General features: G+C 54.9%; 6 protein-coding genes across 6 annotated transcripts; 2 read left to right on the forward strand and 4 right to left on the reverse strand.

Moving 5' to 3' along the window:
- Window positions 1–80: 80 nt before the first annotated feature.
- IE81DRAFT_312815 (hypothetical protein) lies at window positions 81–4,147 on the reverse strand (the record flags this gene model as incomplete). The annotated part of the gene is made up of 6 exons (XM_025512466.1): window positions 81–833; window positions 898–1,593; window positions 1,667–2,080; window positions 2,143–2,238; window positions 2,309–2,542; window positions 2,627–4,147. The coding sequence occupies 6 exons, from the start codon at window positions 4,145–4,147 to the stop codon at window positions 81–83; spliced, it is 3,714 nt and encodes a 1,237-aa protein (XP_025370139.1).
- Window positions 4,148–4,716: 569 nt separating this feature from the next.
- IE81DRAFT_312818 (UAA transporter) lies at window positions 4,717–6,307 on the forward strand. The gene is made up of 2 exons (XM_025512467.1): window positions 4,717–5,844; window positions 5,921–6,307. The coding sequence occupies exons 1-2, from the start codon at window positions 4,819–4,821 to the stop codon at window positions 6,116–6,118; spliced, it is 1,224 nt and encodes a 407-aa protein (XP_025370140.1). The 5' UTR covers window positions 4,717–4,818; the 3' UTR covers window positions 6,119–6,307.
- Window positions 6,308–6,437: 130 nt separating this feature from the next.
- On the reverse strand, window positions 6,438–9,204 carry IE81DRAFT_346960 (hypothetical protein; the record flags this gene model as incomplete). Its single annotated transcript, XM_025516095.1, has 4 exons — window positions 6,438–7,538; window positions 7,603–7,824; window positions 7,919–8,073; window positions 8,163–9,204. 4 exons carry the CDS (start codon window positions 9,202–9,204, stop codon window positions 6,438–6,440), a joined length of 2,520 nt encoding a protein of 839 aa, XP_025370141.1.
- A 542-nt stretch (window positions 9,205–9,746) lies between these two features.
- Window positions 9,747–13,032, forward strand: IE81DRAFT_341042 (hypothetical protein). The gene is made up of 4 exons (XM_025515633.1): window positions 9,747–10,402; window positions 10,499–10,961; window positions 11,056–12,031; window positions 12,127–13,032. The coding sequence occupies exons 1-4, from the start codon at window positions 9,865–9,867 to the stop codon at window positions 12,559–12,561; spliced, it is 2,412 nt and encodes an 803-aa protein (XP_025370142.1). The 5' UTR covers window positions 9,747–9,864; the 3' UTR covers window positions 12,562–13,032.
- Window positions 12,340–15,503, reverse strand: IE81DRAFT_322906 (DUF1716-domain-containing protein). Its single transcript, XM_025513775.1, has 8 exons — window positions 15,288–15,503; window positions 14,739–15,205; window positions 14,339–14,624; window positions 13,918–14,277; window positions 13,692–13,843; window positions 13,477–13,612; window positions 13,173–13,397; window positions 12,340–13,062 (listed from the first exon to the last, which is right to left on the reverse strand). The coding sequence occupies exons 1-8, from the start codon at window positions 15,309–15,311 to the stop codon at window positions 12,727–12,729; spliced, it is 1,986 nt and encodes a 661-aa protein (XP_025370143.1). The 5' UTR covers window positions 15,312–15,503; the 3' UTR covers window positions 12,340–12,726.
- Window positions 15,504–15,796: 293 nt separating this feature from the next.
- On the reverse strand, window positions 15,797–26,098 carry IE81DRAFT_366164 (hypothetical protein). The gene is made up of 7 exons (XM_025516990.1): window positions 25,263–26,098; window positions 25,043–25,189; window positions 22,577–24,973; window positions 18,727–22,504; window positions 18,384–18,664; window positions 16,499–18,312; window positions 15,797–16,419 (listed from the first exon to the last, which is right to left on the reverse strand). The coding sequence occupies exons 1-7, from the start codon at window positions 25,596–25,598 to the stop codon at window positions 16,128–16,130; spliced, it is 9,045 nt and encodes a 3,014-aa protein (XP_025370144.1). The 5' UTR covers window positions 25,599–26,098; the 3' UTR covers window positions 15,797–16,127.
- Window positions 26,099–26,841: the final 743 nt, after the last annotated feature.

Raw genomic sequence — 26,841 nt, forward strand, 5'->3', positions numbered from 1 at the left:
TTGTACATGTTCAGTGTCTTTAGCGTGGGAGATGGATACCTGTCTCGATGTGTAGATAATCTCGAGTGGCGCTTGCGAGATCAATCCTTCTTCTTGCCCAGTCTCAGCTTGAATTTGGGAGCGGAAGCGCCTCCGCTCGCACCCGTCGAGCCGGGTCCAGGAGTGCCAGGAAGAGATCCCTGTGGAGAGGTGGCGTGGGCTGAGGGCATACCGAACCCGGGCGTTGCAGGACTTGCCATGGGCGTTCCTCCGAGGGCTCTGGCAAATGGAAAGGGAGAAGCTGGAGGAGGCATTGCGCTCGATGGGGTCTGAGGCACGCCGTACAGATTGGAACTGCTTCCTACGCCAGAAGTCAAGAGGGAAGGACGCCTAGAAGCGTCGGAGCTGGTGCCTCCGTTGAGCTCTTCATGCCCGCCACCGGAGCCAGTCTTTGCAGCGGCTCTGCTGGAAGCTGAGCTGGCCATCTGCGAAGGTTTGGGAGCTTCGTACAATGGACAACTAGTGTTCGTGCTCATATGTCCCACCTGTCCACACCTTCCGCACCTCCTCTTCGTGTCCGTCTTGTTCAATAGCTTTTGGAAGCCTCCAGGAATGGACAGACCTTCAGCCGCAGCTTTGGCATTCTTGCGCTGCAATCTTCGATCTTGATTCTTCTTGAGTTGAGCCACCTCGGCTTCCAACCTCTTTCGTCGCGCTGCATCCAAGGCTGCGTCTCCCGTAGGAACAAGCGACTCTGTCGCTGTCGCTTCGTCCTCGATACGCTGACGTTGTCGCAAGTAGGCGCCAATGACGCCGGAGTCCCGTACGATTTCCGTCTCCCAGCGGCCACGCACCTAACGGGCAAAGCACGGGAAGTCAGAACATCCATAATCCCCAATCTCTGTACCTCGCACTCACGAGCCTCCGGATTCTGAGCACCCGCGTGTCGATGCCCATTTGACTCTCGCTCTCGTCAGCTTCACCAGCGTCGATTGGCGGGCCGGTCTGGTTGTTACGCGCATTTTCCGCCTCATCCCTTTCCAAATTCTCTTTCAAATCCTGCGCAGTCAGCTTAGGAGGCACAGGGTTGGAAAGGGCCTTAGCTTGAGATTGCCAGATCCTTTCAATTTCCGACTTGTACACCTGCTGCTGTTTCTGCACATTGTACTTGTGGCCAGACTTCTTCTCTTCTTCGGCCTGAGCAGCCAATTGGGCTTCCAACGTGTCTCCAGCTCTGAAGAAGACCTCCTTCATGGATACGCGCAAGAAGCTGAAAGCTTCGCCTCGCCCGCTCGGATCGCCTTCTCCGTGCAGCTTCAGCATAGCTTTGCCCTGCGTGGCGTGCAAGAAGTTCTTCGATACTATCCAGGGAGCCAACAGTTGCTCAATGTCCATCTTGGACTCGTCACCATCCTCGTCTGCTCCCTCCGCCGACTGTGTATATCCTGCATCCAGCAGATGTCGTTGGCCTGTCTGCATAGCCTCGATAAGGGCCATGTGCTCTGGCGGCAGTTGCTTTTGCAGCTCAGACTCTTCGGGTGGGATGATGCCGGGCTTGAGCTTCCAGTACCCTTGGTCCTTGTGTCCGGCGGTACGATTGTAGGCCATGAATTCCTGCAAATGCACCAAGGGGTAGCACGTGAGTACACTGCCGAATTGAGAGCGTATGAATGCAGTTGCTAAGCACCTTCAATCTTTGCCTCATTTGCAACTCATTTTGGTCTGGGAAGTATCGCATGATGCGATGTATCTTGATGCGGTTGAGAGGGGTCGTAGCGACGAGCTTGTACGCAATCATCTGCAGCCTAGTCTTGATCGCATTGGTGACCAATCTTGCATGAGGTCCAGGAATCTGAACCAGGGGATAGGTCTGTCCGACGACAAAAACATTTTTGATTTCTCTCAAAAAGTACCTGACCGAGTTCCGGTTCGTACTGCGTACCAACAGGAAATCCGTGCTGGCTGGCTTGTGCCGAAAGAGGGGAGCGCGGACTAGATTATTGTAGAGTGTCGGCTGTGTCTGGCCTGGATGCACACTGCCGAACTTCATGAAGGGCGACTCGTCCGGTAGATCGAGTATGAATGGCTCTCCGAGGTCCGACTGCGCGGTAGCGGGTTGGGCCGCATGAGCTTCGCGATGCGTTTGGGACTCGTTGTGCTTACCTTCGGTATGTGCTCATCACGCTCGTTTCGCTTGCGGTAGTAGTTGACAATGAGAGATCCCATGCCCATCTTCGAGAGCAGTGGTGGGTACTCTTCCTGGCAAGGGCAAGGGCCAGTGCGTGAGTGCACCTGCCACAGGCGCTCGTCAGCCATCATGAACACTCACGGAATACTCGTACATAACAAATTGCGATGTATCCCTCAACGACAGATCTCTACTGCTCTTGAGCAGCTCAGCGGGATCCTTGTTCTTGCCGCTCTTGCTGGATGTGCCTTCCCTCTCTTCCTTCTTCTTCTTGGAAGAGCGCACCTTTGAAAACTTGAGCGGGATGTTGGAAGGGAATTGCATGGCTGGTCGATGGAATGATCTTGCTTCCGTCTTTGTCAATCGCGTCTTGTACTAGGAGGCCATGGCGGGTGATAAGCGTGAGCAGAGAGTCCAATTCGCTCTCCTCGAGCGGAGAGCGCGCGAAATCTTACTCACGAAAGGCAATTGCAGCGCATTGGCAGGCGGTGCGTGTTGAACGATCAACTGACCCAACGTCTGTCGAACGCGTCTCCTCATCTGTTCCTTCGACACCTCGTAGAAGTGATCATTAGAAAGATTCAAAAAGTCCACTGCGTGCTTTGAGATTTCACCTGCGGAACTTGTAGCTGTCCCACCAGACGTGGCGACACTTGTCGAAGACACAGCTTTTGCTTGTGGCGGACCTCGTCCCGCTTCCGAAGCTTGATCAACTTGAATTCGCTCCAGCATCATCTCCGGATCATTCATGTCCAACAAAAGTCTGTAGTAGTCCCGCTTAGAAGGTCCCTTGCCATCGAGCACAATACCATCTTCCCACTCTCCATTCGCTAAGTCGACATTGAACAGCCGGTCAGGTCGAACGCGCAGAGATGGAGCTGGCATAGTAGCGCCATGCAACAAAATGTTGCTCTCCCAGTCCTCGATATCCATCGGGCGAAGCTGCGCTGAGGTGGGCTCGTCGCGTGGGTGAGCATCTCGACGAGACGAGCGTACAAGTGGCTCCACGGCCCAGCTGATCGCATTGTATCTTGTGGGTGCTGCTGACACTTGGCGCACTTCCGCTTCGTCTCTTGTGCTTGGCAGGTCAACGACACTTGGTGTGGGCGGTGCTTCGAAGACGGGTACAGTCTCCTCTTGCGCAGCGAGGGTAGAGGGAGCTTGCGCTTCGACGGTCGAGTCTGATATCCTTGCTCTTTTGAGCGGCCTGGTCAGATCGTTGTACAGCTCTGTAAAGTTGATGATGGATGAAGGTCCGTAATTCGGAAATACGTGCTTGATGTTGACTTTTGGTCTTGCGGGCAATCTTATGCCTTCGTCCTCCTCATTCTGCTCGATGTCAGCCGGCGGCTCACCCGTCGCGGCATGCGCAGGCGGAGTGACGACTTCCTCCTGCTCCTCCTCCTCTTCGCCTTCCGCATCCTCTTCGCCCTCGGCATCTTCATCCATCATTTCGTCTGGTGGCGAAGTAACAGGCTCCCTTTTGATGCTCATCAAAGCCCTCATCTCTCCTTCCTTTCTCTTCGCTACCTCTCTCGCCGCTTGCCTTCCTTCCTCTTCTCCCTCATCGTCGTCGTCGTCGTACCCCACTTCTCCCCTGATCTGCCTCGTCCCACCGGTCTCGAGACTCTGCAAGCCAGCTCGGTACATTCTGTCCTCCCTCGCTCTCCGCTCTTTCTCTTCCTCCAGATCTTCAGCCATTCCATCGCTCTCTTCGCCCCTTTCATCCGTCGTTCCAAAGTCATCGTCCATGTACTTTTCACCATATATCTGATCCGAAGCTAGCTGCATTCCTTCATCGTCATTGCTTATGTTTGCGCCATTACGAGGTTCGGAGGAGGATGGACCAGCGCGATGGGATAGCAGACGTGAGCGAGAGATGGCATCTTGAGACGACACTCCTAGATCGGATAGGATGGTACCGAGCACAAGGTTGTCCAACGAGCCAAGAGCGCCTTGCTCCTCTTCTACGGCGCTCATGATGACCGATAAGCGAGACCTGAGCACGCAGGTTGACCAATTCTCGGTGATCGCGGTGAGGCAGAACTCGCTTTGGCTTGGATGCAATGCTTGGCTCGGATGCAGATGGCACGACGTTTAACGCTACATGCTTCCACAACTTATGCCAGCATGATTGACTTGGCTCCGAGCATGGGCGCGGTGAGTGCTTGGTCGGTGTGAAGACGGGGATGACCAGGTCGAAAGACTTTGACGTAGCTCGAGTCACAAGTGCAAAGAGCAGCGCAGCGGGTGACGGGCTGGGTAAGGAAAGGCCGTTGGTCTCCTCAAGTCAGTACCACTATGAAGAGTTGAGTCGCTATCCGCATACGCGCCGAAGTCGACTTGTATACCTGCGCGCAGGCGACATGGACCTGCTGCACGTGATGGGTGCACGCCTAGCTTACCCTTTGACCTGCAGGCGCTGAACTGAATTTTAAATTCAGATTCAAGATTTTTGATTGTGAAATGAGTGACACGTAGCCAGCACACGCACGAACTGCGAGTCATTCACTGATTCAAGATTGAGTCATGCTTCTTCTTCTGACTCGTGACTCCAGACTTGTTTCTCGCATCTCGTTGCCTTCAACATCCCAACCGCTGCTGTAGCTTCCACGCACAGACAGCTCAGCGTCGCTTTCGCAAATCGCAACATGACATTGGCCCAATTGGGTCTTTGCGCAGGGAGCATCTACGCCTGTTTCCTAGCCTGGGGATTGCTTCAAGAAAGGCTGACCACAACAGCCTATCCCATCCCTCATGATTCGACCTACAAGGACCAGCTTTCCGCTTCATTGCATGATCAATCGCTCGAATACTTTAAATCACCCTTGTTGTTGAATTGGGCGCAGGCTATCGCCTGTTCCATTGTAGCCGTTGCCTACCTCGTCGCAGGCAACTCGCGCAGCACCGCCTCGAAGGGGAAAAGTATCTGGAGAGTGCTCGGATTAGACGTGCTCAGCGTGAGCGGCGCTGAGCGGGCGCAAAAGCCGGCATTCACACCGGCATCTCAAGTCAGACCTGATGGCATTTCGACGACGCGGAGGAGGAGGATATCGCCCCTCTTTGTTCGATATCTCGCCATCGCCGCTTTCCAATCGACGGCCTCCCAATTAGGTCTACTAAGCCTCTCGCACGGCATTTCGTACCCCACTTTGACCTTGGCAAAATCCTGCAAGCTTCTACCCGTGCTTATTGCCAACGTGGTCATCTATCGGCGCAGATTTGCTCCTTACAAATATGCTGTTGTGCTGCTCGTAACGGCAGGCATCAGCGCATTCATGCTGGCCGCGCCCAGCAAGAAGAAGTCCTCATCGGGGGGAGATACGCTGTTCGGAATGGGATTGCTCATTGCTAATTTGGCATTGGACGGGGCAACGAATAGTACGCAAGATGACGTCTTTTCCAAATGGTCAATCGCTGGACCGCAGATGATGCTACTGATGAACCTACTAAGCTCGATCCTGATGGGATTCAGTCTGATCCTTCCTCTTCCAGGAGTAGGCTCATCCTCAAGTGCACAAGGATCAAACGAACTTTCTTCTGCTCTTGCATTCATCCACAGACATCCGCAAGTTGTCAAGGACTTGGCAGGATACGCATTGGCGGGCGCTTTTGGACAGATAGCCATCTTTGAAACGCTAGAGAGGTTCGGAAGCTTGACTCTGGTCTCCATCACCGTGAGTTCGAATACATCCCCTCTCTACTGCAAGTTGGCCCTCTTCGCTCACATTGTGTGCACTCTGTCGTGATCAGGTGACGCGCAAACTATTCACCATGCTGCTCTCCATCGCAGTGTACGGCCACAAGCTCAACCCGACACAGTGGATAGGAGTAGTGGTTGTCTTCTTTGGACTCGGCATAGAAGCGAGGGAAAAGAGGAGGGAGGGGCTGCAAAAGCAAAAAGCAAAGGAGGAGGTGCAAAGAAAAGCTGAGCAAGTCAAGAGCAAGTGAGAATGCTTGTTTAGCTCGTCTCGCCTTTGACGACGGCTCGGCGCCAAGGGATGGCTTCTTTTGGCGCTGCGTTGCTCTACTCGTGCTGCACATTACCGCTTCTCGTCGAAGCATCTGCTTGAGCTTGTCACCTGAACACACACAAACAGATTCGCAATGCGACCTTGCTAATATTCATGCGTCCAATCGTCGCATTGGCCTTCCCTTCGTGACTCTCCAGCCGCATGGACAGATGTGCTGGCAACGTATATTTCTCGCAGGACCTCATCAGCGAGCTAGCACATATGATTGACCCAGCTTTTCGCCCGCACATCACCGCTCAGAACCTTCCCGCAAGATTTCTGGCCGCATCGCTAGCCGAAATTCTACTCTTTCTTCCCCAAGTCCTAGCCGCCTCTTCCACCTCTTTACCTCGCTTACCGCTCGGCGACGCGACAGGGTCATGCGCATGATGCTCGTCCTTGCGCAGCGTGGAACCCGTTGGGTTGGTGCTTTGGGCGTAAAAGGTAGCTCCTCGGGACCCGGAAGGACTTGCGCTGGGCGTGTAAGCCTCTGTTCGGCTGAGTGCGCGCGGCGTGAGGCTAGCCTCTTGTCCGCTTGGCGAATGCAAACCAGCAGCGTGTGAGAGCGCGGCGGGGGTGTCGGCCTCCTGTCCTCTTTGCCCGCTCGCAGCTCTGTCAATATGGCTTGGAGCTCGTGCAGTGTCGGTCGTGCCAACTAGCACAGGAGGCATCGAATCAATACGAGAGAATGGCGAAGGGGAAGTCGGATCGTGGGTCGACTGGAAAGCAGCCGAGGTTCCCAGGGCTGATTTGACGGTTGTCGGGCTCGCGCTTCTACTGGAAGAAGTCGCGTCAATTGCAGCTTTCCACGCAGTGCTTGGCGTCGCGACTGTTTGGTCCCGTGAATCGTCCGACGGTAAGAGTGCAGCCTCTGAGGATTTATTGCTGCCTGCGAGTGTATCAGTGCCGCCGGAAGTGGTTTCTGCATCGTGACGGTAAGAGTCCGACGGCGTCGCATTCGCTTCGTGCAAGCTCTCCTTCTGCGTCTGCAAGCTGCGAGCAGCGGCTGATGTGGTAGAGCCGCTTCTGGACATCGCCGATGCATCCGACAAGTTGGACGGCATCCCAGACGTAGCGGTCGAGGCCGACGTTGACGGATCGTTCAAACTTTCTCCACGCCTCGCACCTTCGCTCTGCAACGTGCTATCCCCCGCATCGCCGTCTTCTGCGAACAACCTTTGCAGCCCATGCAGCTGATTTAGCGCGGCTTTGTTAGCAGCCGCGGCTCCTTTCGCATGCACCCAGAGCGCTTCGTGTAAATCTTTATGCGTTGCTTTGGCATGCGTTCCAAGAGACTTGCGTAAGCTCTCAGACAGAGCCTTGAGCTGAGAGTCCAAATGAGCTGCATGTTGCTTCGCCTAATAAATCGACTACGTGTCAGTGGTCCGCAGTCTTCTCCAATCGCATCGCATGTGTGCTCACATCGTTAAGCTCGCCCAGTTTCGCCTCGAGCCGGTCGTAGCCTACGCTTGCCGCTCTCGACCGCAATTGCTCCGCCTCTTTTCGTCTCAGAAGAGCCAAGCCCGCAGCTTCGTGAGCCGTGTCTACCAGCGAGTGTCGCACCAGCAGCGCATCCCTGGCTGCTCTTGCCGCGTGTGACTGATACGCCAACGGATGTGCCAGGTGCAGCGCAGTCTGGGCCGTCTGCGAGCGAGGGTAGCAGCAGCACGAGGAACACATTTTGCTCAGACAATGTCGGTGAAGGGGGAAATGGCCATGCCAGACGGGGTCAACTCACCAAGTCATCTTTGCGCTCTCCCAGAGCTCGGAGCGAATTGGCTGTGTCTTGTAGCGTGCGAGGCAAGCCTCGTCTCTCCGGAATTGAGCGCGTGGACTCAAGAAGCGCCAAGCTTTCTAGGCGAGTGGCGAGGGCCTGTTGCGCTGCGGTCAAAGCTGAGAGTTGAATGTGTCGCTCCAGCGTAAGCCTTTGCATTTGATCTGGTCATCAGACTGTGCTATTGCTCGGGCGGCAGATCTCTCACCATTGGTCTTGTCAGCGACTAGCTCAGCCTTCTTGGCAGCTGTGCTAAATTGAATCTCCAATCTGGTAACTTCTGCTCTGGCTGCGACGAGCTCTTCGTCAGTATCCGCGCCACTGATAGCAGTGCTAACAGGTTTAGAATTCCCAGTCAAGCTGCTCCACAATCCTCCACCACCGCCACCAGAGTCCCTCCCGGGATTGAAACCGTTCGAGTGGGAGGGTAGCGAAGCGGTGATAGCGCCAGATGGCAAGCCGAGCCCACCTCCAACATCGATGGCCAAGTTTCCAGAGTTGCGCAGACTGTTGAGCGCCGCTTCCAATTTACGCGCAGCTGAAGCTGTACTACCTGGGCCCGAGGTGGGTAGGGGTGGAGTATAGGTGAAGTCGCATTCTATCAGGTGAGGTGTCGCTGGATGACGCAGGACCGATGGGATGCTCAGCAGCCTAGAGAACCAAGAGGAGAGGGACCTGGCGTGCAAATGGGCTGCAGAGTCGTATTGAGCGGCGTGAGAGGCTGAGACGCTGCCTGTCGATGTGACCCCCCCTCCGCCATTCGCCGACGCATTCGCGAGGGTCGAGTCGAGCAGCAAGAGAGGAGGATTGGGCGGAGGTGCGATGATGTGTCCGGGCAAGCTCAAGCTGAGCGCAAGTGCCCAAAGCCAAAGATCCGTGCCCCTCCTTTCCACCTTAGGGTAGTGCGTATGCCTCAGCGTCGAAAGGTTGGAGTGGGCGGACAACCGCAGCGTCAAATCCGTGTTGATGCTAGCTCCCGCTCTTCGAAATGGCTCGAATGGCGGGTGAAGCTGAAGAGTCAGGAAGGGCACCACGTGAGATGGTGCTTGATACGAGGATGATGGTGCATGAGCTCGCTGTTGAAGAGCATCAGGCACCATACGTGATTGTGTTGGTGAGGACATTGAAGGTTCAACGCGAGAGGACTGGGGTGACTGGAATCGGGAGGGTCCTGCTTGAGGGGGCGCAGCAGATCCTACCATCATTTGACGCTGCTGGGTGTAGCGAGGACCATCTTGTTGCTGACTCATCGTGACCAAAGCGCCATGACAATTCAGTGGGTAGGCGTGACTTTTGTGACACTGCGTTCCGCAGAGCGCTGATTCTCGATGATGGAGTCTGGCAACGAATATGAGTTCTTTCGCGCTCACGAGTGCCAGAGGGATTGCGCGGTCAAGTATCGCGCTCAGTAGGTAAGCCGAACGCAATGAAAGCGGCAGCTGGGGCTTGTTGCAGCGAATTCCGATGAACGCTGAGATCTTGATGCGGGTGGTGGGATGAGGGAAGCGTCTAGCTGCTTTGCCGGTCAAGGTGGAGCGTCGAGGCTGAGCGAACCACAAGGCACCCCGGCCACCCATGCACGCACTACACAGTCCATAGCGCACGTATACGCATCCACAGCAACAGACCTGTCTGCCGCCCACCGCCGCGCGATGCACAACATTCACGTGATTCACGTGATGCTGGATTCAATTCAAGATTCACATGTCGAGGCGCGCGGACCTGCCGCTAAATGCGCGCGCTGATTTGATTTCTCAGAGGCGGCGCGCGTTCGAGACCAACACCCTGCACTCACGACTCACGACTTTTGACTCCAAGACTCTGACTTGCTTGCCTTGCCTCTCACTTCTCATGACCAACATACAGCCCGTCACAAAGCTCTCGAACACGCACACAGAAAGTCGTGGGACATGCCCGCCTCTGTAACATTTCACTGCCCTTGCCTGGGACCCAATGCAGTGGGGCCTCAGGCCTGTAGCTCTACCTCTGCTGCGCATCCTTCACAATACGGGCAAGGATCAGGGCTACCTGGCAGCAGCAACAGCAACAGCAACACTCAAGCATCGAGCAGCGCCTCGGTGCCTCTCTTATCCAATCGCGACTCCTTCCATCAACTCTCCTCGCTCTACTTTTGCGAAGAGTGCGACTCGATCCGATGTTCGCTGTGCGTCACTGTAGAGCCGTCTTCATACTTTTGCCCCAACTGCCTCTTCGACGCTCCACTGCCTTCGGTCAAAGAGTCAAGGGGCAGATGCGATAGAAGCTGCTTTGAATGTCCAATCTGCCAGACCGCATTGAACTTGGTCGGGTCGGACAATGAGAAGGGGATCGATCCGCTGCACGCCAACGCTAGCGTCGGTGTGCCCCCTTACTATCTGCTTTGCAACGTTTGCAAGTGGGACAGCAAAGAGAGCAGCATTACGTTCGAGAAACCCACAGGTCTGGCTTGTAAGTGCATCTGCTGCGCTTTCTTGACAACGCACAGCGTAAGATCATGTGTCTCTGGGCAAAACATCGAAAGCTGATGCTCCTTCGCGCGCGCAGTACAAATGAAGCGTGCAGAGAAGGTGCCCCCTGATTTTGACGAATTCGACGGGCTCAAAGCACACTACAAAGATTACATGGAATATCAGCTGACTTTGCTCGAAGACGAAAGCAGCTCGAATGCTATACCTGCATCCAGCAAGTCAAGCGCCGCGATGGCAGCAGCATCAGCAGCACTACGCCAGTCGCGTCTGTTGAAAGACGTGCCAAGTCTTGCTCGAGATCAGCGATTTCTTAAAGGTCTGCAGGGCCCTCCGACAAGGGATAAAGACGCTGACCAGTACCACAAGGAGAAGAATAAAACTTACAAAACCAAGAATGGCTACGTGACAGGTGCGAACGGAGTTGCTGGCAAGAGGGACGAGCGCAGGATCAGGCTGAGCGAGAGGTTGAGCGATGGGTCGACTTTTACGACATTTGATCAGAGGTGGCAAAATCTCTGGGACCAGAACGTCAGAGCTGCGTGAGTGCGCCTACGAGCACCTTCAGGCACCAGCAAAGCTCTTCGATCTCTGAACAACTCCGACTGACGCACCTTCGCATCTCCCGCTTTGCAGCGAACTGAGGCCCACACCAGTGCGCTTGCAGGCTAAGCAGACCAAACGCTGTCCATCATGCAGACACATCATCATCAAGCCGGACATCAAGGCGCCCGTCAAAAGGTTCAAAATACGATTGATGGCGATGAACTACCTGCCGGACATCTTTATCCTTGGACCCGTAACAGTCGCGCCTCTCTTGGGTGGCAATGTCGGCCTGTCAGTTGAGGAAATCCGAGCTGCAAAGAGAGCGAGTCTTCTAGGCGGTGCTGGATCAGTGGCTGGTAGGTCTTCGGAGTCAGGCACGGGCAGCTCGCTCAGGAGGCGACCACAGAGCGTAATGGTGGGCGCGGGTGGTGGTGCGGGGCTTGGAGGCAGTGCGTTTCTGAGTGGGAGCGCCGGCACTTCCATGGACGAAGAACATTTGACACCTGGACGGATCTACACCTTCGAAGTCACTTTTACGAACCCACTCGACGACGCCATGCAAGTCAACTTGGGCATCATCTTGCCTAGCAGTGCAACAGTTCCCGTCGAGCGCGCAGCGCCAGAGTCTCCTCCGCCTCGATCAGCCCAGGGATCCACTTCTCCCCCTCTGCCTTCCTCACCCCCAGGAACGCAAAGCTCTCCCCGGAAATCGGCACCAGCTGGCTCTAATCAAGATCCTACGTCTCCCAATCGAGCAATGTCTCACAATAAGCAAATTTGGTCCGTCACGCCAAGCACGACATTTTTCCCCATCAACGCCTTCAACGAGGTGTGGGAGCTGGACGAGGAAGATGCAGACCTACTCAAAGAACCCAGGCCTTCGCTCTTGGGAGACGATGTGGAGGATGATCCGGGTAGAGATGACTTTCTGGACGAGGATGGTATCAGGCAAAAAGGCGCTGGTAGAAGGACGAGGAAGAGTGATGGCATTTTGAAAAGAAAGGGCAACGCGACGACCATCGGTCTGGACCTCTCGCTCGGCAAGGAAGCTGCGGGTGACATCGAGGTGAGTTGAAAACTAGTTGCATTGCTTGTAGGTCTCATCATCACCCCCGTGGCCAACGACTGATCCTTTGTGCTCGTCGACGGTACCTCACATAGTTCCTGCTTTACGTAGCATATACCTATCGGCCTGACGAAGCATTGGAGGAAGAGGGCGAGAAAGGACACAAGGGCTATGCTGGCAAAGCCGAGCATGCTGACCCTTCGCACTCTGCAGCCAAAACCTTTTCCTTCTGGTGCCGGGTGCGTCTGGGTCACTGCGATGGTGCAAGCACTGCAACGGGCACAGGCTTGCCTTTGACTAGTGCGGCTGGTGCTAGTCGCGGTGCAGGACTGGACAGGAGAAGGAGCGTGCTTTCGTTGGGTCCGACAATGACAAACGTTGGCTCAAGAAACGTCTCTGGCCTTGGTATTAAAGCTGAGGGCAAAGACGCACCCTCGGTGACTTCTAGCAGTTTCACATCACCCCCGGTACTGGGGAGAAATGCTTCCACCCTGGAAACGCCCAGGGAAGACGCTGCAGAGGACGCATGAGTGGGGTAACGCCAGCGCCAAATGTCACTCGTCAGCAGAAGCAGGCTGGCTCTTACAAGACTGCGGGCAGCCTTGCATCTCGCGCTGTCCATCCCTGGACAAGTATTCGAGACGTCTCTTTCGTTGGCTCAACAGGGTCACTGGGCCAATTCAAGTGTCATGCATTTAGGCGATACCCAGCATGTAGTTGACAAGCTGAATGATGACATCTTGCAAGAGGAGCGCTGGCTCGTTGGACCCAGGCGTGGGCTCAGCAACGACTGCATCCTCGCCTACATGTTCGTACCACTCTTTGAGAACGTCGACGATTTGGCCGTCCAGCTTGTGTCCCTTGCGCGAGAGCATCGTTCGCAAATGAGCGGCGACTCCGTCATCTTCCATGCAGAGCCAAGCAATGATATAGCTTATGTGCTGCAGAGAATGCAGGCCTGCATCCAGACGACGCAGGTAGAAGAGCTCCTCTTCGAGTGAGACGTCTCGTGATCCGTCAGCTTCTTGTGCCTGGGGAAGTACGCAATGAGGTAGATGGGACAGATGCCGTGTTAAATCTGGCAGACATGCCGCCTTTGAGGGGATTTCCGATTCTGCGCTTTCCCCAGATCGCAACATACCTGCCTTTCCACTGCGATTTCCTTGTCGATGCCTTTCAACCTAGCGCTGCAAGCATCGCCCATCTCGAGCAGCCTGTCCACCTTCGCGTATTCATCCTCGACGAACTTGGCCAAGAGGCGTATCCTAGGTTGACTGTCAGAAGCCAAGTTGTTGAAGAGGCTGACGACTACACCTAGCACGTGTTCTTCGTCCGCAGCCGTAGGTGCGTTCGCTTTCTTGAAGCCCTGTGACACGCGGGTCATGGGCCCGGCATGGTCAGCAAGCCGACTTCTGATGCGAGCAGCAGCGCCCAAGGTCACTCACTCTGCCCATTAAGATGGAAAAGAGTGGCGCCAAGCCCATCGACTCAACGAACGTCTCGCAAGCTTTAGCTCCAGCAGTCCCAGAAAGTGCGTAGTCGAGAACCTTGATGGCGCGCAATCGCGTTGGTCGCTTCTCTCTAAGACAAGCAGGGGTCGCGTCAAAGAGCCAATTCTCCACGAATACACCTGCTTCCTGCGCCCGAGACGTTCACTCACTTCAGAAAGATGCACATGAGCTCTGTTCCTTCTGATCTGTAGAATCGCGTCTGATTCTTATTAAAAGACGACAGCGCAGCACACAGAACGTCGAACACGTTCTCGACGAACTCGGTCTCTTCATCGTCTGCCGGATCTGTCTTGCGATACCGCTTTGTCGACGAGAAAAAGAGAGATCGTGAGCCCATCTGTGGAGGAGCGCAGATAGAACGGATCTATTACTCACGGACAAGAGTTGAAGAATATCGTCGATGCCATGCTTTTCTCCAAGCTTTTGACACACGTAGTTGCCCTCTTGACTTTGCACCAGAATAGCAAGCAGCTCGGCCGCATAGCCTCGATTCTGGTCATGCTTGCCTTTTCTTGCTGCCCTGTCGAGCAGCCAGCCAAGTAAAGTGCTGTCCGCCAAGTGCTTTGCCAGCGTGGGTTTGAGCGACAGCAAATTCTCAAGGGCACCCAGCATATGATAGATGGTGTTCGCATCTGACTCTGCGTTCGCGATCGCTGTTGCATCCCCGCCCTTCGGTGCTTCATCCGATAGCCGAGTCAAATTCGGGATAAGCAGGTCTAAGAAGCCTCTCTCAAGCTTTTGAAGTCTCGATTCGTCAGTGCACACCCCTGCCATCCTGACCTGCGTATGAGCTCACCAATTGGTCGACCAGCTGGGCCACAGCTGCTTCTCCTTGACGCGACCCACCATCTCGCTCTTCTTGATCGTCCAACACACCTGCATCCAGCACATCGTCGTCAGTCAGCTCCTCGACAAGCTCAATAACAGCAGCGACGATGTCCACGTTCTCGTGGGATAGAAGATCGCAGAGAGTCTTGGGCAATTCGTTCTTGATAGCTTCGGGATACAAGAGCGCCGGATTCGTTGTAAGTACCACGAGAGCTTTGAGAGAAGAGTCGAGGTCTGCTTCAGACTCCACAAATCTGAGGAGAAGACACATCAGTAGGGATCTTCTGGAATTGAATCACCTGCTCCTCCACCCCGAAGCTGCGCCTGCATGCATATCAGAGAAGCGCAACCGGCTGCCGACAACTCACTTTTCAGGATCGTCAGAGTACTTGACCCTCAATTCCGCATTCCTATTGACAGCACGCTCGCACTTCAGTAAGCTCCTTTTCAAGTCTCTCAGAATCTGCTCCGGCTTGACTTCTTCATCATCGCCATCTCCCGAATTCATGATCTCGATGATTCTCTTCTGTTGTTCTGTCAAGCCTCCACCAAAGAATCTCCCGCCTTCGTCGTCCTCATCGACAAAGTAGTCCGCATCGTTGCCCGGTGCAAACTCATCCTCATCATCTGGAGGCAGATGTGGACCCTCTGCATCATCTTCAGGAGCGAGAGCTGATCCTCGAGCTGACCCCGCAGGAGCATTGCTACGCTTCTGGTAGCGCAGATCGGCCCCCTCCTGGTCGTCGACGTCGTCTACCCGCGCAGCTTTCAAAGCATCGTTGCTGGGTTCTGCCCATTTTCTCTTATTTACCGACGAGGCTGGCAATTTGGGAAGCTACGGAGCACAGAAATAGGAGTGGAGGGCTTAGTTTGCTTGCTCTGTAGCGCAGCATTGGTGCGCCAAGAGGCAAACTCACCTTGAACAACTTGTCCACGTCCATGACGCTAAGAGGTGGACGCGATTCTGAGCTCGCAGCCACGCTGGTTTCTTGAGATCGCGCAGATATCTGTGCGCATATGCCGCCTTCAATACGTTGCCGCGATCGAGAGAGTGACTTGTGTGGGAGTTGACGACGAAGGAGCTAGACCGAAGATGAGCAGTACACATGGGTCGATGGTTGTCAGTCAAGAACTGCGAATCTCATATCACTGTATTGTATGTGGGCGATCGAGGCGCTATATGCGTGACCTCGAGGCACACGCGCGCCATGCAAGGTTCCGCGGCTTCCGCGGAGCCCTCTTCCCGCACGCTCAACCATCACCCCAATCACGAATCAATCGTGCTGAGTTGCAGGACGGACCGTCCTCGCTCTACACACGCATGTTTGAGTCGCAAACGTTTCAGGGTATGATCAAGAGGTGAGGAGGCACACTGCAAGGAAAGATGAGAACCAACTTCTTTGGGCGCGTAAAGCCGCACCTTTGACTTTGACTGAGTTGAATTACAGAGACGTCAACGATGGAGCTGCGAGGACATTGAGTCGATACTAAGACATGAAAACGTGACAAGACCGGCAAATCCGTTGACAGGAGATGGTGGTAGAGCCAATTAGGTGAGTCTGCGTGGTGTTGTGCGACTCCCGCACAAGTCGGCTGTCTGAGCCGTCGTAGCGGTGTTTGGGAAGATGGATGCTACTCGTGCCGCTATTGTATGATCGAAGCGGTCTTGCGTTGCACCCCACGCACAAAAAGAAAAAGGTTGTCAGCTTGAAAGAGCCGCTGCATCAGGCAGGTGGAAGGACAAGGCACTTGGAAGATTAAGCAGTGCCAGCATCGATGAGCCCAGCAAGGAGAGCGGTCGAAAGTTTTGCGAGCGTGAGGCGGCGGACGTCGGGCAAGGGCGCAAAGTCACCGCAGTCAAGCAGGCTCGCATAGCCAGTTTCGTCCAAGTACGCGCCCGGTCCGCCGCGACGAGTCGTCTCTAGGGCTTGCGCTGCAAAGACTGGCTCGCTGACCGCAATTCTGGCGATTGTGTGCACGGCGTCCAGGATGGGCCCATTCTGCGAGTTGACAAAGACGTCACGCATGCCCGGCGCAAGCGAGTCGTACCTAGCCATCATGCCACGGGTAGTCGTATCAGGTCAGCATGCGGGTTGGTGTGCAAGTCATGCCAGACAATTCGACTCACAGGATGGAGACGATCGCCGGCACCTCTTGAGCCGAGTCGGCAAGGAAGCCGTACAGCAGTAGCCGTTCGGCATCATTTTCAGCGTGCTGTAAGAGAGCCGCAATCAGGGTCACAATGAGAAGCGCGACCTTGTTCTCGGTGGCGTCAAGATGTTTGAAAAGTCCGCTCGCCTCGCCGCCTTGCTTGCGAGCTTCGATGGCTGCTGTGCAGACTCCTTGCGCCGCGCCCGCCAGACTGAGAAGTTCGCCAAAGTCCTCGGGCCGCGTCGCCGTAGGTAGGAGACCAATGAAGAATCCGAGTTGTGGTACCGATATCCTTCCGTCTGGCGATCTGGAAGCGTGACTGCTATCGAAGCCAGTGTACTGCAGCAGAGCACGCAATAGCTCGGTAGTGGCACTCTTGGTTGAAGGATGTCTAAGACCTTTAACTAGCAGTGCCGCCGCTGCGAAGCTAAAGTTGATTTCAAAATCGACTCCCGTCTCATCATCCAGGCGGCATGCCGCGTCCCGGAACTCGTACCTCCCATCGATGAGGAAGGTGATGAGATCGATCTGTCCCTCTTGCAAAAGGTTTCTGTCCCAGATGCTGGTGACCGTGGCAAGCAAGAGTTCAGTGCCTGCTTTGAAGAGCGGGACATGCCCGTACTGGATCATAGAGATGCCCAGCCAGAAGAGCTGCGGCAGATACCGCGATCTATCGGGAAGAATCTTGACGACCTTGCTAAGGCAAGTGACAATACTGATGATTGGTGCATCGTTGCTTGCATTCGCCCATTCGGTAATGCTGCCGCGTAAGGAAACGAGAATTTGGTAGAGGAGATCGTCATCCACTTCGAAGGCCATGTCTGCCTCTCGGCTGCCGCTTTTACGTGTGACGCTCTTTTCAACTTGACCGTTCAAGTTTCCTGTTGTGGCGCCCTTATCGGTCATCATGGAGCGGGTGAGATCGGCCAAGCACCCTAGTAACAAGAACGCTCGAGACTGGATGATGGGGTTGTACTGGAATGCAGTGCTAGTCACAAGACTAGTAAGTCGAGCTCTCCAGCTATTTGCGGTGTCCGTGGTGGGAGCTGCGAGTTCCGCTACCTCGTACATGACCGAGGCTAACCGCTCTATAGCAGCATTGCTGGGCATATCCCGAACTACGTCGATGGAAGCGTTGAGTGGGCTCACAGATCCAGCAGGCAGACCAAACAGCGCCAAGTATTCATCTTCCGCAAAGCGGGTCAAAAGAGCGCGAAGCTTGTTGCTGTTGTCTGCGGCAATGTTGGCTGGGGGCTCCTTCATCGCGGCGCCTTGCAGGTCGTGAGGAGAGGAGCTTGAAGTGGGCAAACCGGCAAGGGTTTGAGGCTCGCGCTTGATGTCTCTTTGGTCTTCTGTGCAGAGAGAGTGAATCAGGTTCACCGCTGTACCATAGAAAGAATGGCGTGTGGCATCGACACCATTGCCAGCAAGAAGAAGAATCACGTGGAGCAGCTCTGGCAGGTAGATCAAGCCCTCGAGTCGACTTGTGAACGACAGAACCATGTTCATCCTGACCAGTGTGGCAATTTCTTTCCACGCTATGTTGTCATGCAGTGCACCAGCGGTCGGATTCTGAGCTGTCTTTGCGATCACTCGCCTCAGCCGAGCGAGTAGCTTGCCACGCAGGTTGATGGAGCTGAAAGAAACCATAGTGTCGAGAACGCACTCAAATCGAGGCGTGTGTAGACCTGAATCCATCGCAGCCTCGCAAAACACCTCGACGAACAGAGGAATAAGGTCGTCTAACCTGCTGATCTGAGACCAAACTGCTCTTTGCATAGCCGAATACATCTGTGGAACGCGAAGACGCTGAAGGTGAGTCCACGCCGGCGCGAGTCTGCTGAAGGGGAAACTTTGCTCACCTCAGGCTGCTTGACCGTGATAGCAATGAGCTGGGAAAGAATTTCTTTGATGCGCTTCTGATATTCACCCTGCTGCTCCCGAGCTGTGTGGGTAAACATGACTAGATTTGATAGCCATGGCGCCATGTAGTACAGGCACAGCGTCTTCTGGCTCAGCGTTGCTCGTTCAAAGCCCTCGAAGAAAGAGAGCAAGAACTCAAGAGTAACGCCAGGTGCTGCTACCGCAAAGTCACGGCTAAGCTCGGAGACGAAGCTCAGCGTGTTGGCTGGGATCGCCAGGCCTGAAAGGGTTGCCAATCGCATCAGCCAAATGCGGTTTCTCTGGTATCAACACGTTGCTTACCTTTCGCACTCAGCAGACGCCTGCGTGCATTGCTGGCTCCAAAATTGAAAGACGTCGACAATGCGCAGAGAAGATTGTATGCGCTCACTCGAAGGCTTGCGTCCCCGCTCGTCACGTTGAGCATGGCCATGTTGAGCAGCGTTCCAGGTACGTCAGAGGGCAGCAGCGTTCGGTCGAGGGCCTTGCTCGGGCGGAAACGCGAAATGCGCGCTTTAGCTTGGCGGAGGCTTTGAACGATTTCGGCGCGATCCCGGCTGTTGAAGAGGAAAGAAATGGTACCTCCACGGCAAGTGACAAAGAAGGTGGTGTCATCTCCACGAGCTGAGATGGCTCTGACGTCGTCGATGTCAGCAAGATGAAAGACATCATTCGTGAAGCCGCTGCGGCCAGGCACGATCTCTTGAGGCTTCAGGGCTGTGATCTGCAGGTGTTCTCCACCTATCCTGAAGGACACCGGAATGAGAGAGCGGTAGTACCATACCATGGTGATTTGCGTGAAGCGCATCTCCGCCGCAGAAGTCGCGATTGCGATTGTCGTCGGATCGAGGGCCAAATTGCGCCGCTCGATGAAAGCCTCGATCTCTGCGATAGAATTGCAGTACGCGATACTCATCTGTGACGGCACCGACGCAAGCGCAGCACGCCCAGAGGGACCGACTTGAACGCCGGGGTCACCCGCCTGTGCATACCACGGCCGAGCGTACAGCCTCGCTGTGGTGTTCGCGTTGAAGACGATAACGTTGCGCATGTTGCCTGCCACCTCAGGCGGCACCATTGTCGCGAAATACGTCAGCCATTGGTGCGGCGTCATGTTGACAGGATGCAGGCCGGTACAGTCTAGGACGAGATCAAAGTTGCGTGACACGCAGCTTTCAATGCACTGTAAGACGTAAAAGATGAGACCTTCGTAGTCCATGGTCTTCGCGTTTTGCTGCGCCGCGTTGTAGTAGAACACTGGGCGGCCAGCTTTAGAGGGCGGCCCTTCCCTGAACACCGCCTTGTAGGCGGAGTCGTCGACGTTGCGTCCGCTATTCCGGCGGAGAAAGTCTTGGAAGGCCTGCTTGCTTGCGCCAAGGCCTGGCTGCACAGCGATGGCAGGAAGCTCTTCGCTCCGATAATCGCCCATTTCTGCGAGAACCTGGCATAATTGCTCGTAGGTACGGCGACTGTCAACGGTAGACGCAGAAATCCCTATCGCAGCGTGCGACGCGGCGACCGGTGACATGGGTGCGCCATTACTGTCATTAGCCAGAGAGCTTTGTCGATCAGCATTTCGAGTCAGCAGCTCCTTTCCGACCTTGTCCACATTCTCGAAGAGGAAGCGATGGATCACACGCTGATCCTCTTGATCAATTCCGTAGCCATAGGGATGGATGCCGTATCCTAGAGGTTGATCTGCGGCTTGTAGGCGGTCAGGATCGGTGCGTGCATCGGAGACCTGATCCAAAAAGGTGGCCACCCGCCAAACGTTGCCTTTCAAGAAGTCGTTGAGACACGTCATAAAGGGTTCCTTGTGCGGTGGGAAGAGATTGTTCGAGGCAAGTGTCTGCAGAATCTTGCTGATGAGGAGCAAGCCTCGACGAAGCTCTTTGCTAGGACCAGTCAGGTTGATATCGATGATCTGAGGCGCTACCACTACTGGAGAAATGAAGCGCAGGAACATGAAACCGCCAACGCCTTGATACCGCGAAGTTGGGAAACGCGCATCCATCAGAGAGCGAATGTGTCGGCAAAGCTCTCGTAAGACGGCAGGAACACGATGCGCAGAAGAGCAGATCTGATCAATGAACGTCTGCGCCATCTCTTCAAGACGGTGTTGATTGATGTGCACTGACTCTCCGGGTTCGATGCGGTGCGGGTCTATCTCAAAAGAGTACCCGCGCGGCTTATTGGCCATCTCTGTGATCAGCGGAGCCATGATCGATCGCAGGTATTCGTATCCATGGGTGCGACCAAAGACGGATAGGAGGTGGGTCCTAAAGGAGTTTGACCTAAAGACCATCTCTTCGCTCGGCGTCCGATATATTTCCTCTGCTAGCGCAGCCTTGAGGAATTTGATGATACCACCTCTAGAGTCGAAGATGCTCAGGAGAACGTAGTCCATGTTGTCGACATCATTGCCTTTACATATGTTGCACACCGATAGAGCGAGCTGCATGTCTGGCTCGCAGATGAGTTCGATGAGCTTAGAGTGCTTGTGAGACGCTGATAAGCGCTCCAGGTCGTCAAATGCTGTGCCTTGATTAAGAACATTCGTCATGATTTGCATGAACGCAGTACGGAGTTGCTGATCGTCGTTGTAGGCAAGGGGCAAGGAATGCTGAAGACCAGAATCGATGTTGCTGGCTAATAGGTTCGACAAAGCTAGAATGGCAGACTCCTTCAAGGGACCCAGCTCTCGCATGGCCTGCTGATGTTGTTCCCTCAACTTTGCTGCAGAGACTCCAAGAGCCATGGAGACAGAAGAGCTGATGGCACCGCCGCTGACGCCAGCTGCGCCAACACCAACCCCTCCAGATTTGGCTCGCTCAGTTGCAGCTTCCTCAAGCGTACGAGCGCGATTTAGCACCTTGATGAAGTAGTTGAAGTACAATGAGAACTGTCGAGATTTTGCCCATTCAACTTTGTCATCCAGCAGCAAAGCATCATCCGCCAACAACAGCGGCAAGCGATCCAGGAGGATGGAGATGGTCTTGAGGCATACCACATCGAGTTCCCTTTGGAGGCGGTCAAGCTTCTCGGTGCCTTGAGCTTCATCGGACGAGTCTGATGTCCAGGTGACCAAGGCTTGGAACAGCCTGTTGCGGACGCGCAGCTCGTTTGAAAAAGCGAAGAAGCTCTTTTTATGCATCAACGCCTCGCAAAGGTGGCACATTGATGTCTTGATGCGAACCGCCTGCTCTTTCCGGCCTAACGAATTGACGTACTCGACGTAGAGCACCATGAGGCTGCCAATGTCCACAGTATTCGTGGCTTCCGTACCTGCAGTCATGCGATTGAGCACCATCTGAGTAACGCTGACGGATTGTTCCACGAATATCGTGAACATGTCTGCTGGGCGAGGCAGGCCAGTGCTCTTGTCGAAGAAATCGCTGAGCACAGCGTGCACTTGTCGGAACAGAATGCCGTTGAGGCGAGGGCTGAGATCTAGGCCGAGCGTCTCCTTGACTTTCTCTCGGACCCAAACTGAATCGGAGACTAACAAATCGACCATTTCTTGCATGAAGGATTCGACGAGGTGGACCGGAGGGTCGATCATCGTCTCCTTCGGCGCCGTCTTCAGCGACTCTTCGTCAGGTAGCACGCATGTACCTCCAAGAGCTGCAAGGAAGCCTGCATAATTGTGCCACTGAGCTGCTTTCTCTTGCGCCGCATCGCTGGTCTCATCCGCGAGGGGCCGCGCCACCAGTTGTGTGAGACTGCCCCATCTTTGATACGCCTCGCACCAAGCTTGAGCGCTGGCCCTAGTCGGCAGCGTCGCACCCCGCAAAAGGGCACGAATACGCTTTTGCTGAGCAATCCGGCCGCCAGTCTGAGAGAATGATGGGTCCGATAATTCTCGCATCAGGACGGCCCATTCTTGGCTTGTGCCCAGCAAGCCAACCACGATCTCTCGTAGCGAAGCTATCTGACCGCAGCAGCGCAATGCTTCCGAGCAAACGTCTGTGTCAGAGGAACAAATACTGAGCAGCAACGCCGCCTCCATTGCCCGCCCTTCTGACATGAATTCGGAGTTTGTCGGAATGTTTGGCAGAGTCAACGGCTCGACTCCAGACGCCTAGAAGATGGTACACGAATAGCGTCAGCACCAGCAAGACCAGCACCAACACGTCAGCAATACAATACTCACCCTCAGGCTAGAGATGTAATTGACTTTCCTCTTCATTGTTCGGCTCAAGATACTAAGCCAGTGACGCTGGTCCGCTGTCGATTCGCTTTGAGCAAGGTGATCTGCAATACCGCGGGTGAAGAGCGAAGTGCACGAGACGAGCGCCCGTTGCGTTGTCTTCATGAAGTCGACCGCCACGATGGCAGGATCGTACAGACCAAGAGAGCATATGTCCATCAGATCAAGAGCCAGCTCATGAAGGTGGATGTGATCGGTGGTATGGGCGATGCGACCGAGAAAGTAAATGAGAGCAAGCGGACTGTCTGCGCTGAGTGCAGCTCTCGATATGACCTCGTGGTCGCCAACGTTTTCGGGTCCAACGAACGCTGAAAGAGTCGCTGAACCTGTATAGTCGAGGCCGTAGGACATCGCTCTGATGTCCAAGCACCAAAGCTTCAGTATCGCTTGCAGTACGTCGATCCTGCCTTGACTCTCATCCACAACGCCTGCTCCTGGAATGCTCTTCGAAGCTCCAAGCGTTCGCAAAGACCGTTTGTCTGTCTTGGTCGTGCTACCAATGAGGGCCGACTGAGTTGCATGAGTCGCTGCCGCATCCGTCTTATGCAGCTTGAAGATGATGTCCTTGGCGGTCGTGCGGGCTTGCGCGCTGATGTGCGGATACAGCAGCGAGACGTCGGGAGTCCACGGAAGTCTGTTGCGCTCGCTGGCCATCTGAATGCAACTGCGAATCAGCGCGAGCTTGAATGGCTGAGGGCTGGAACTGCCCAAGCACACTGGCACCAGTGTCTTGAGGGTCTTTTGAGGATCCAAGCGGAAGAAGGCCACGAACGCTTCGACAATGATCGAAGTCTCGATCTGACGGTTATTGTTGAGTGGCGGATGGCTAGGGTCGAACAGCTTTTCTCTGAGGTCTGCCTCCAGATCCGGCACGATGAGCCGCAGGCCGGCGTCACTCAGTGGAGTGCAGGATGCTGCTCGAACGATGTCCACACAGCATATAGCAGCCATATCGCTAAGCTTGCTCACCCGCAAGCTTTTGCGCAAAGTCTCCAGGAAGTTGACCTTCTTCGCCACACTGCCTTGTTTCCGGCCTTCTCCGATGGCAGCCTTGCTTACAATGTCGGGGCATAGAATGAGCAGCGCTGTTAGCACCGGCCAAAAGATGAGCTTCTTCCTGGAAGACTCTGTGAGGTTCACAATGTGATCAAACAGCAGCTCGGGACCACCTTCGAGTCGCCGCCCCGTTCCAAATAGATGCGCAAATTCGGCCGGATGATACTGTATCCAAGACCAGACACCGCGGCGAACGACCAAAGCCATTGTGTGCTGAGCAGTGCGCTTGAGATGGAGGAAGGTGGTGCAGAGCTCTTGAATGAGGTTGCTGAGCCGCGCACGCTGCATATTGCTGCATTCCAGCAGGCGAAGTTCAGCGGTGTTTGGGGAGTCTTCCACCGTGGTGCTGAGGTACTGCACCCTGTTGCGATACCGCGCGAAGACTACCGGCCAGTTACTAGAACTTAGATAGAAGACGATCTGGCCCGCCGCGCGATAGATGCCCTTGGTCAGCGCGACGGCGTTGTCGAGCGACTCCCCACTCCGATCGCCCCAGGCAAAGAAGTCCTGATCCTTGTCCGCCTTTTGCCCTTGAAGCACAACGCGCCGCTGGGGGTTCTGATAGAGATGCACGTGCGGAGAACGCTGAAAAGGTGCTCTTGAGGGCGGAAAGGTTGGGTAGAGCACGAAGAGACCCTTTCCATTGAAGAGGCCCAGCACTGAAAGTGAGGCTACGTCGGAGCCCGAACCGCTCGTCCAATCAGAGTCCAGTGAGCCAGCAGCCGCGGCAGAGCTACCTAATCCACTGCCTGCTGATCCTGCGCGGTCCTTTCCATCTTGCTCCTCCCAAGAGCCGATGCCTTTGCCACTCTGAGTAGAACTTATGTAGCCACGCTGGGCATCTCGCAGCGCTCGATCGCTCTGTCCTGCACGCAAGCCACCATCTGATTTGCTGCGTGGCCCCTCCAAATGGTCCGAGCCGCCAGTGCCCGTCTGGATGGCTTCCTCCTTCGCCACACTCTGCCGTAGGTACATGACCATCAAACTGAGAATGTGCTTTGCTACGCCATCTTCCATCGGGGGAGGATCATTCCACCCCTTGGCCACGCCAGCTATCTCTGCCGATCTTGAGTCGGTGGGTGCCAGCGATCCTCGGCGCTGATGTGCCGATTGTGAGCTTGACGTGGCCGTTGCAGAGCTGGTACTCTCACTTTGAGTGGGATCCTCGGGTCCGCCCTGAGTGCGCCAGTGGTGGACAAGGCAAGCGAGCAGGACTTGCAGCATGAACAGCTGCGACTGCATCGCATCCACGCTGACTTTGTCATCGTGCGCCACTTGGACAGACTGGGATGCAACGAGGAAAGACGAATCAGGAGCTAGGTCAAAGGTAGGAGTAGCAGTGCGCACACATACCTTGTTCAAGTTCTCGAGAACGGCAAGCAGCTCTTTGACCACGCTCGCGAGCTGATATTGACTGAGGTCTACGAGGTTCGCGACGCAAGACCGCACAAGCTGCTCTTCCTCTAAAGATGCGAGCCTCCATCCAGAGTTGTATGGCAGCTGCATTGAAGGATAGAAGGGCACAAGAGTTCAGTTGGGAAGTATATCTCTCTATGCCCATGCAGATCCTCACCCTGTTGACAAGGCGTTGGACGATGCTAGCTATGAGTAATTGGCTGGAGTTGTGCTGCGATTGAGGAACCGGAAGACCATTGCTGCCAGCTTCGCTATGTCCAGCGCCACTCAAACCTGAAATCATGCTTTCCTGTTGGCTAGCTGCAGCTCCAAGTCCGTACAATCCACCGCCCTGTCCAAAGCCAGAGACGCCAAGCGTGGATCCGCCGCTCACTGAGGTATGAGGCGCATGATGCGATACCGACTGAGAATAGCTGTGAGAATGGGCAGAAGAACCGCTCGGGAGTGGCCGACCGCTACCAGATCCGCTGGCAAGATCTGTGTAGCCTGACATCACAGGCGGAACGCAACAGGGATGGTGTAGAGAGAAGGGGTGTGTGCGCTACAGGATTGTCGGACGTGATGGTGAATGGCCCCGTGACTGCCGAAGGCGTCCGGGTGGGCTTGAGTGATAGCTCGGTCCCAACGAGGACGTTCGAACTTATTGTGGCCGCAATAGGCTGCTCCGCTCCCAGACCGAGAGCGCTTGACGAAGGATTGAAGTAGAATAGACCAGGACAAACAATTAAAGTCTTGAGGGAAGGGAGATCGAGCAGAAGGCAGGAAGGAGCGCGCCTATGATGGTGAGCGAGCCTGGCAGGCCGCGTGCTCAGTCGTGCGTGCTCCAAGTCTATCGCTATATACCTCGTCTTTGGTTGGAGGGATGCTGCGGGATCGAAGTCAGCGCATCCGGCTCATCAGTCTGTCGATTGCAATCAGCAGGATGAATCAAGAGTCTTGAGTGAATCGGGGCCGCGGGTTTGGCGTTCTTCATAAACGCAAGAAGAGATCCAAGCAACGGTCGCTGCAGCTGCGACAGTCAAAGCAGTCACGAGTGATCTCGGGTCTTACATGTACGTCGTGCGGCGGCTGGCTTAATGAGATACATGCGACTAGCCGCGATTAGCGGAACAAAAAACGCGCAAGCCTGCGTTTCTCCCAGTGCACCTGCTGCATGCAGCAAAGCTGATGAGTGTTCTAATTCAAGATTAGTCTTGAGTCAAGAGTTTCAAGTCGTGATTCTATAATGAAGCCCCCACACGATCTGGCTCTTATAAAAGACCCGCTCGCCGGCCGTGTGATCACATGCCTTGCCTTCGCTGGGAGATTCCCGATTCCGAAAAAGGTTTTTTGCTTTTCTGGATCAGCGGTGCGAATCAAGAAACTCAACTGTGATAATCCCACTGATGGTCGCGGGGTAGTCTTGGATTAAAGACGACAAGAGTTTTCAAATCGTTCTTGATTTTTTGATTGGCAGGTGATTAGAAACACGTGACACTTCTGCGAACGCTTGCATCCTGCACGCTGCGTGCGGGCCGCCCCGTCAGTGAAGAGTTGAAGTCATTCACATTTTTGATTCAAATTCAAGATTGTTTGGATCTCTGATGAGCAGTTCAGTGCCTACTCGTAGCTTCCTGGCTTGCTATAGTGGGATTGTGCTCAGGCTCATGCGGTTCCGAAAACAGGACCCAAATTCGGTATGGGTTCTGAAGGAGCAGAAGAGAGTCGTGAGTCCACGGCAAGAAGGCGCGCAGCGA

The sequence above is a fragment of the Ceraceosorus guamensis genome, assembly GCF_003144195.1.
Source record: "Ceraceosorus guamensis strain MCA 4658 unplaced genomic scaffold IE81scaffold_24, whole genome shotgun sequence".
NCBI classification, from domain to species: domain Eukaryota; kingdom Fungi; phylum Basidiomycota; class Exobasidiomycetes; order Ceraceosorales; family Ceraceosoraceae; genus Ceraceosorus; species Ceraceosorus guamensis.

Excerpts from the sequence above, each read along its gene's own strand:
- IE81DRAFT_322906 (XM_025513775.1), bottom strand. The coding sequence starts at position 15,311 with ATGGACGTGGACAAGTTGTTCAAG. Across the intron at positions 15,206-15,287 it reads ACGTGGACAAGTTGTTCAAG|CTTCCCAAATTGCCAGCCTC; the intron begins GTGAGTTTGCCT and ends TGTGCTCCGTAG. Across the intron at positions 13,398-13,476 it reads TTTCCATCTTAATGGGCAGA|GGCTTCAAGAAAGCGAACGC; the intron begins GTGAGTGACCTT and ends CGCGTGTCACAG.
- IE81DRAFT_312818 (XM_025512467.1), top strand. The coding sequence starts at position 4,819 with ATGACATTGGCCCAATTGGGTCTTTGCGCAGGGAGCATCTACGCCTGT. Across the intron at positions 5,845-5,920 it reads TGACTCTGGTCTCCATCACC|GTGACGCGCAAACTATTCAC; the intron begins GTGAGTTCGAAT and ends TGTCGTGATCAG.
- IE81DRAFT_366164 (XM_025516990.1), bottom strand. The coding sequence starts at position 25,598 with ATGTCAGGCTACACAGATCTTGCCAGCGGATCTGGTAGCGGTCGGCCA. Across the intron at positions 22,505-22,576 it reads ATTACATCTCTAGCCTGAGG|GCGTCTGGAGTCGAGCCGTT; the intron begins GTGAGTATTGTA and ends ACCATCTTCTAG. Across the intron at positions 18,313-18,383 it reads TCACGGTCAAGCAGCCTGAG|ATGTATTCGGCTATGCAAAG; the intron begins GTGAGCAAAGTT and ends CGCGTTCCACAG.
- IE81DRAFT_341042 (XM_025515633.1), top strand. The coding sequence starts at position 9,865 with ATGCCCGCCTCTGTAACATTTCACTGCCCTTGCCTGGGACCCAATGCA. Across the intron at positions 10,962-11,055 it reads GACCAGAACGTCAGAGCTGC|CGAACTGAGGCCCACACCAG; the intron begins GTGAGTGCGCCT and ends CCCGCTTTGCAG. Across the intron at positions 12,032-12,126 it reads AAGCTGCGGGTGACATCGAG|TTCCTGCTTTACGTAGCATA; the intron begins GTGAGTTGAAAA and ends TACCTCACATAG.